This window comes from Rhinatrema bivittatum, chromosome 5, assembly GCF_901001135.1.
Source record: "Rhinatrema bivittatum chromosome 5, aRhiBiv1.1, whole genome shotgun sequence".
In the NCBI taxonomy this organism is placed as follows: domain Eukaryota; kingdom Metazoa; phylum Chordata; class Amphibia; order Gymnophiona; family Rhinatrematidae; genus Rhinatrema; species Rhinatrema bivittatum.
Window position 1 is genome coordinate 28638085 of NC_042619.1, and position 9054 is coordinate 28647138.

The following is a 9054-nucleotide window of genomic DNA, read 5'->3' on the forward strand; positions in this document are numbered from 1 at the left end:
ATGGTCTGAGAGCAAGAAAAATCCATGTGGAGAGTCTGTCCTCCAATCTGTGCGCAATCCTTTTGTTTCTCCGCTGACTGGGTGCAGAATCCGAGGGCGTTTTCCTGCTCGCAGACCTCGCAGGCTGGATTTTCAAAGAGAGGGGGGGGGGGGGGGCAGAAAGGGGTTTCTCTATGAAAATGAGCTTTCAGGATCATGGCCATCAGGCACCCGCAGGTTAACTAAGAATGTGGGGGGGGGGTTTCAAAGTATCGAGCTGGGGGAGGGGGGATGCTTTAGGAACCAATGTGAGGTCACTGCGGGGCGGAAGCAGAGAACTGGGAGGCCACTGGAGCTAAGGTCCCAGATGAGAGGTGATGGGGATAGCAAAGGGCATCCCCCCTCTCATCAGGAATCATCATGCGGTGGTGCCTCAGTCTCGGACACCATCACATGCCCCCTCCCCCCACTACTTAATAACAAGCCTGGTCACAACCGCAGGAAGAGATCTGGATGCTTTTTAAGAGATTGAAAGTGCTAATGACAGGGGGTCTGAATGACCTTTAGATCGCCTTCTAATCTGACCAGTCCCAAGAGTGAGTTTTGGGCTCCCCCTGTCCTTTCCTGCATGTTCTTGAATGACGCACGCTATTCAGACGGAAGGATTATTCTTCCAGTGTCTGTCTGGGATAATCTCTCTGTCTGTCTTCCCGTTCCTTCCTCTCAGGAGCAGACCCTTACGTGGTAATCAGCTGTGAAGGAAGCAAAGTGCGCTCGCCTGTGTACAAAAACACGTTGAGCCCCGCGTTTGACGTGAAAGGGTTATTTTACCGGAAGAAGTCAGGAGAGCCCATCTACGTGCAGGTATGTCTGGAGGTTATCTCTTAAGTCTTCAGGGGGGTTTGGTTTTTTTGCCTGGCGGTTTCCTGCTGCTCACTGTTGGGTTTTCTGATTCTGGTGGCCCTCTCGGGCACCTTGAGCCTTCATTCAAAGGCTACCACTGTTTGTTTGTTTTTTTGTTGTTTGTTTTCCCCGCATTACACGCCTCCCCGCTCTCTTTACCCCTTGGCTGTCACTGGGACTGCCCTCGCCTGGGAGGCGGAGACTATGGCTGTCTTCAGACCCTGGAGAAAGCGCTCTCCGAATTTGACCAGTAGGTGTCGCCGTGGTCCCTGTCTCCTGGGGACTGTGGATGCTGATGGCTGCTGTGAATCCCAGCTCCATGTGGCCAGTTGTGCTGCCGCTAGGCCTAGTCCCATGTTTAAAAGAGAAAAATGATCCAAAGTCAGTAATGCTTTGCAGTGGGGCTGTTGGTATAACCTGGTTGCGGTAAAATGCTGGAGATATGGTCTACGTTGTCACAGGCCTTTGTCTGCAATTGTGCAGGATCTGCACCCATTTTTATTTCTCCTTCCCTTCTTCCTTCTAACCCTAGCAGTTATAGCAATAGTCCTTAGCCGGAGGCATGTGCACACCCTGCCTGGCCACTGGGTGTCGCCATCGCACAATAACTGGGATGCCTTCCCCGGGCTGCCTGCCAGAGATTCTCATTTGCTTTTACCGTGTGCCACTGGGGTATATAATCCAGTGTGTCCGCCCCCAGCAACTGCTTTCCGTTGCTGGCTTTCTTTTTTTTGGGCAGGGAGAAAGCATCCTCTGCCCGAAGTCACTCGCAGTCGCTACCTGACAGACTCGTGGTGTTCTGTCTGCGGACCACCCGTCTTCTCTCTTCACCCACCACCAGAAACCAAATAGAGCGACCAGCTCGGGCATGGCAGTGCAACACGCTGCCATGCTTGAACGGCGGGCTCCCGAGTGACTTCCTGATCCGGTGCAGGTTACACGCCTCGCAGAGGGGGCCGGGCCCAATCTTAGCCCGGCAGCGTTGCTTTCCGCTGCCTCACGGGGGAAGCCCAAGTTTTGGTTGGCGGGATGCAGCTTTTGTTCCCTGGGCCAGCAGGGGTTGGGGGATTTACCCTGGAGGTGGTGTTCGCAGACTGCTTCTCCCCACCACCCAGAGAGGAGGGGGTTCAAGCCATTCCTTGAACAGCAGGTGGGATTCGGGCACAGGTGAGGAAGGCCAGGATCTGCAGTTCCTTAACCCCGAGGACTGGCGCTGTGCTGCCTGCGCTGCAGAGGGATGAGAGTATAGAAATAAAAGCTGATAAGCCGAGCTTTACAGCATCACGGTCCCGGGAAAAGGGCTGGCCCCAGGTGAATCAGAATCCCTAAAAGAGCAAGCGGAAAATTGCAAGAAGTAGGGCTTGAAAGTAGATGACAGCCGAAGGTTCACTAGTCATTCTTGACCACTAAACTTGCCTGACGTGAAAATTGGTATAATTCGGGCATGGACAGGTGTCTTGAATAAAGGGGGGTGGGGATAGCTGTTTTTGAAATTTCTTTACCCAAGGACAAAACGTCAATTACATTAGGGGTTTATTTGTTTTAAAATCTGCCCTGAGGAGCACGTTCTCGAGAACGGGGGAGGGGGGTGGGGGAGGTCTGCGGGAGGAGCCCCCTTACGTGTGCACTACATAAATCTCAGAGGGCTGCTTTTTTTTTTTTTTCCTTCTTTTTATTAGGTTTGGAACCATAACGTGGTGAGTGACGAGTTCATGGGTCAGGTGGTTCTGACCGGCGACTCCGGCGACGTTCATACACAGCACAGCCTTCAGCTTCAAGACAAGGGGAAGAAAACATCCAGTCAGTTCCCAGGGACCGTCAACGTGAGACTCCTCACCAGCAGTACCCTCACCAAGATCTAAGGAGTCCCGGGATCCCCCCCCTCCGGTGCCGGAAACACGGCGTGCAGGTCCGGAGCTATGCATGTGACCCGAGAAGAAAAGCCACTCCTTTCTATTCAACGCTAAGAGGTGCCTTCAGCAAACAGAAACGTGTCCCCTTTTTTTCTTATTCCAATGGAGCCACGTTGTAGCCAAAACGGAAAAGCGTCCCCGCTCCCCATCTGTGCTGATGTCGAGTATCTTAAAAAAAAAAAGATTGAGAGGGAGCCGAAAGGGAAGCGGTAATGAGAAGCGGTGAGGCAGAAACCCGGAGAAGCAGTGGCTGCTGCAGCCGTGGCATTGCCGAGGGCATCCTGGGAGCTTCTCTGCCCTTCTGCTTTCTGTTGTCGGCCGTGGACCTGAGAGCTCGGCGGGAGCAGCTACGGCGTGCCTCCATGCGCTTGGTTGCAGCAAGAAGAAGCTGCAGTGTTGGTGTCGTTTGTTTACATGCTAATGTCCAGTTCATCCCAGTTTTTAAAAAAAAAAAATGTTTTTAAACCTCCTTCATGCACCATGTTTTAAAGCGACCCCCGATTTATAGACATGTTCTGTGGTAGCCAGTATCAGTAAATCATGTTTTATTGGATAATTAACAAAGATATCTTTGTACATTTATTCATTTTAAAGAGATTCTTACATTATGACCAGATGGAAGTTAAACAGTACATCGAAATATGGGCCAAAAAGTATGAAGCGTGGCCAAAATCCTTGGAACCGGTGGATTTGGAGTGCGTGTTCGTATTTCAATGTTAATTGACTCTTTCACCCCCCCCCTCCCCCCCCCCCCAATACTGCCCCCACCTGCTTCTTATCCTTAACATAGCAAGGGGCTCTGGCCAGAAAGACTATTTTAAAAATAAATTTGGATGACCACCTTTCTTTCTTCATCGCCACGTAAACTCTGGCTCCATCTGGTGGTTTGTCTTCAGACTGCGGCACAGACCTCCTTGTGTTGAACAGTACTTTATGACATTCAGAAGAGATTTGCCCCGGTTGCCTCAGAAGCAAGAAGTGGAGCGTTCTGCACATCCCGGTAATTCTTTCAAATTAGAAACACATTCATTCGATGCCCTTTCTGGATGCCATTACTCTCAAAAGCAAAGGGGAGCTTTGGCACAGAGAAAAATGCTTTAAGGTGGATATTTTAACTACACGACCAACAGCCACGCTTCACTGACAGTGCATGGAATGTTGGTTTTTAGTGAGCCTGGTTGGTAATTTAACTTTGGAATTTCTTTTTTTTTTTTACTTTGGGACCTGGCAGTTTCCTGGTCCCGGTTCCTGTTGAGCTTCCAACTCAGGACCAGGACCAGGACCAGAACGCTGAGAGCCTTCATTCACAGATTCCCCAGCAAATGTTTTTTCTGTGTTTTTATATCGCACTCCCAATTATTTAACCCTAGGGCTCCTTCCGGAATTGTACAATAAATTCAGCCGCTAGGTGGCGTCGCTGTTGCACGTTGACGGTGACTCCCTCTGTAGCAGCCCTTGCCTCGGTCCACCCAGGGAGTTGGGAAGGCCTGAATTGGGCGTCAAACCCAGGTCCCTCCATTGGGCGGGCTCCCACCCTTTTTTTTTTTGTTTTTAGACTGTTTAATGAAAACCCTTCCTACCCCTCAGTACTGAGGTCGTCTTGTACGCTGCATGACGGACAGGCTCCCTCCCGTGACTGTGCCCTGCAAATTCCACAATCAGGTTCAACCTGCCTAATGCATAGCAGGCAGGCCAAATGTCCACATTCATAACCAATCATTCATTATCAGGGCCATTAAAACCGCACCTCAAGCCACTGGCTGAGGCTGAAATGACCTATCTCATCCGATAGGGTTAGTCGCTTTTTCCAGGAGTACAGAAAACTGGTTAAAACAGTCAGTGCTGCAGTTTTGTTAGGACTGGGGTGTGCATTTCCAGTCCTGATGGGCCACACACAGGGGTGTTTTTTAGAATGGGGGGGTGGGACTTGTGTCTTACAATCCTATTGCCATAAGTTACCAGGGTGACGTATTGACTAATGGGGGCATCGTACAAAACCCAGAAGTTTAGGTGCTGTTGTACTGATAATCACTGTCCTTCACAGAGAAACTGACCTTTATTGAAGAATCATAAAAGTTGAAAAATCGCCAGATAAAATCTTTTAAAAATGAATAAGCAATAGCAACAGCCACTTGTAAGTGTAACCCAACGGTGGCTGTTGCATGGAACATCTGGTTCCTGCTGTGAGGGTCAATCGTCCATTCACCAAAGCCCTTCATTGCTTCATTAGCAGAGTCTTAAACGGACACCCCCCCAGCCTTGAAATAGTCATAAGATGAAATCCTATCCATGCATCTCTGTACCCATTTATTCATTTTATAAAGACTGTAATAGAGTCTCCTGAGCTCCACGATCTTTTCTCAGGACTGCAACATCTGTGTCCGGATCTCCGCGCTCACCCCTGTGCTAGGAGGCTCAGTAATGAGGTGGTTTATTGACATGAGCAACACTCCAAAAGCAAACCAAGTATTTTCTGTTAAAAATACTTGGCAAGTGCTGGGATGGCGCAGATGCAAATGTGGAAGTGAGTTTTTGAAATCTTAATGTATTTGCTTATTTTGTGTAAGCGCCAATGTGTGGAGACAGTGTACTCCCAAGGTCTGTTTAATGTGTGTAAACTCTGTCGGCACTGCAACAATTTGCACAGCTGGGCCAGTTAACTCTTGTCTTCACTGTTGATTACTGGATGCATGTTAAATTAATCCATGCTGGATCCATCCAAGTGTAGAAACAGGTTCGGCTGGAAAGCTTTGCAGAGCCTGAGGCTTAAGGTAAGGTCTTCTGTTCAAGCCACCATGGATGTGAAGCAAGAGCCGAGCTGCTGCTTAGGGTGAAAGATTTGGTCAACTCTAAAAGAATAGTAGGGACGGATGAGGCAGCGCTGAGGGTGGGATCACACATCCTGGCCTTACCCCCATCTCATCTGTGAAAATGTAGTCTGTTTTTCCTGGAAGAATTGCCTCCTAGACAACCACAAATGCAGTGAAAGCAAATCACGGCTTGGATGATCCTGTCCAGTTGACGTCGAGCCAGTTTCAAACCCCAGTAGCGTCCAGCAGCTGATCCCCGAGATGCCATTTTGTCTGACCTACCTCACTTGTCCCCTCACCCAAACAGGAACCATTTTATGCCAGTTGGTTATATTGGTGATCTTCCTCGGCTTCTTGGGTGGACAGGCCAGGTAAAAGATGCTTGGAGCAGTGCTCGGCGAGGCAGAGTAATTCAGGCACAGTTTCTCGCTGCTGCTGGGCTCCTGCCTTTTCCTCCCCCCTGCTGATTCAGCTCTTCCGGGAGGGAAGTTACAGGCCTCTACAGAAGTCCGTTCACGGGTTTGTTTGTTTTTTTTGCCCTGGTCCTCTCCTTGACTGTTTCCCACGGTGGTGCCATATTTCCAGCAGCAGCTGCCGCGTGCTTCTCTCCTGCCCCCCCCCACCTCTCTCTCTCTCCCTCCCACAATGTGATGTCGCATGATACAATGCTGCTGCTACTTCTGGAGACTTGGGAGGAGGCGGAGAGGCGCCAGCCACCGCAGCTTCCCTAACCCTGCCGGGCCGGACGGTCTCTTTACCCTGCTCCGTGATCCTCCCCAACTGATTTAATAGAAAAGAAAAGGGGAGTAAGAGGGAGCCAGGCTTCAAAGCCTCTTAAGCTTTTCTTCCCCAGCACTGTGCAGTGCGTGCTATTTTTTTTAATGAATTCTTTGTAGGCTGATACCTCTTTATTGTACCAAGATGCAAATTATATGAAGATGTTGCTGTACATGAGCCATGGGGGGGGACCACGGAGGCCCATTATTCAAATGCATTTGGTTGGCTTTCACTAGGGAGATGGAAGAGCCGTGGCATCAAGGGAAATGTAGTCCCGTGCATTTCCCCATGATGCAGGCAGTCTGCTGCCCATTAATGCAGCTGGGGCGACGAATCCCACATCTTCTAATGCACTGCGGCCTCACTATTGTGGTTTCCAACTAGTTCCAGTTTTGCTTTGGGTGGTTTTGCTTTGTTTTGATTTGTTTTTTCAGAGCGGGCTGATCCAGCGCTGGTTTTTTTGCCCTGTTGCATTTTAGGGATGTACAATCCTGCTTTTCCTAATAAAACCAGGGCTTTCCGGTCCCTGCATGCCAGAGAGGGGGAAAAAAGCCAAGAGCAGGCCCAATCTGCCCTGAGAAAAATGGGAGTCGGTTGGAAACCCTGACTGCTCTCTGGCCAGTAACCTCGTTTTCAAACCACCCAACCTAACCTGGACTCTTACGCATTCCTTCAGAGAGAACAAAGCCATAAATTTCAAAGGTTTAAAAAAAAAAAAAAAGTTTTGTTTTCCACCTGTTGTCTTAGGACCAAAAATGCCAAATGTATTTCTATCCATTTTCTGACTGAATTTGTTTAATTTCTAAGAAAATCCATGTTAACTCTTTGTAATTGAGATTATTAAATAGTAATCAATATAATCTTGGTTCTTACTACGGGCAATGTGTAATTTCCTTTTCAGATTGTGTGTGTATTCAGGTTTATGGGGGTGTTTGTTTCTGTATCACCTTATTATCTAAACTTTTATATTTTAGCTAAGCAGATGTATTCATTTTTCTTTTGTCTGTTTTGCCTTAAACACTGTTCCCCACCCCACCTAGAGTGACTGGGAGGCACCTGCTGTTTGCTGCTGTACTTTGATGCTTGTCTATATGCAATAAAATGGTTGAAAACTGGTATGTTTTGTGGCTGTAGATAACAATAAAATGTGCGCAGAAGGGAACAGATTTTGGAGGGTGACTCGGGGGTATAAAATGCCATTTATGGATTGAGCGCTGTGATTGGGTGAGAGGTCACATGCCATTTCTTATTGCACAGGTCAGGTGCATGTAAGGGTCTTGTTAATCTCACGTCCTGATGTGGTAAATGACAGTAGATACGAGAAAAATTGGCCCATCCCGTCTTCCTCGTTGAGCTTTGGGGCAGATGATCATGTTTCATCTGCAACCCAACGCCAACTCTACCCTCAATCTTGCATTTACTTGACCTCTCAACCCTTTCTCTCACCAGTACACCCCTCCAGATCTGTCCCAGGTATGCCCCAAATCTGCTAAAAGTGCTGCCCTCTAACCCCATTCTAGCAATCTATGGGGGTGCCTTCTGAAATGGTCTGGTCCCCTTACACCCCTCCCCCGTTCCCCCCCCCCCCCCCCCCCCCCCCCCATTCTCTGTATTTCTCTTAGTTCCATGTAAACTGATATGATGTACCCACGAATGTCAGTATAAAAAATGTATTAAATAAATACCTACTCTCGCCAACCATAATATGTCCTTTCTACCAGGGACACATTGTTCTGATAAGGATCATCCATGTTTCTACATTTTATGTGATGCTTCAACATACACGTCAGCTGACATGGAAAAAGTCATTTTATGGACCGATGAGAAAATGTTTCTCCAGCCCAGAGCATAGTACAAAAGCCATGAGAGTGTTGGTCTTAAAATGGAGTTTCAAATCAGAGAGAGACATGGGCATAAGAAGAAGTCTAAATGTGTACTCATAAAGCAGGACATATCCTAGATCTAAGATTTGCCAACTACAAATAACTCAGTGCCACCAGACCTACAACTAGAATCCAACACAAAAATCTTCAAAACAAAATTGAAAACCTGACTATTCACAATGGCCTTTCCATAGCTCCCCCCCACTCCAAACAATCAAGCACCCTAATACAGACTTCATAATTAAATAATCCCTGCTCAAAGTTTTTCTCACCCGTTTTTCCCTATGTTAAGACACCATATATATAAAAATGCAGTTTTGTTGTATTGCTTGTACCCTGTACCTATAACTTATCTACCCTGAACTGTTGTAATTTCTCTTAAAATGTTAATATGTAACTGTCCAATTTCCTATTCTCTTTCCAAATCTTTAACGTATCTGTTTCACTGTAAACCGATGTGATGTGCAAACGAACGTCAGTATATAAAAGATTTAAATAAATAAATAAAATAATCAATACCACCCACAAAATATTGCCCTGGTCTGATCACCAACTCTTAAAAGCAGATATAACCCTCCTCAATACAAAGCAAACAAATTTCAATAATTACCAAACCTTCCGAAAAAAGATAGAACTGGATGTACTTGAAGAATCTATTAAAAATAAGTTAATTGACTTTAATCAAGCTAATGCCTCCACAGCTTTTGACTCCCGAGATAATATCGTCAATGATATTGCAGATAACTTAAGCCCAATTCAGACAAAAACATTCCAAAATGAACAGAATAC

At 47.3% G+C, this 9054-nt stretch overlaps 1 protein-coding gene across 1 annotated transcript in view; it reads left to right on the forward strand.

Annotated features, from left to right (window-relative positions):
- The window catches only part of CAPN5 (calpain 5), a 193196-nt gene extending 185698 nt beyond the window's left edge, over positions 1-7498 (forward strand). The window contains exons 12-13 of the mRNA XM_029602169.1: positions 707-843; positions 2562-7498. Of these exons, the coding sequence (XP_029458029.1) occupies positions 707-843; positions 2562-2744 (320 nt within the window). The 3' untranslated portion in view covers positions 2745-7498. The remainder of the gene's footprint in view (positions 1-706; positions 844-2561) is intronic.
- The last annotated feature ends 1556 nt before the right edge of the window (positions 7499-9054 follow it).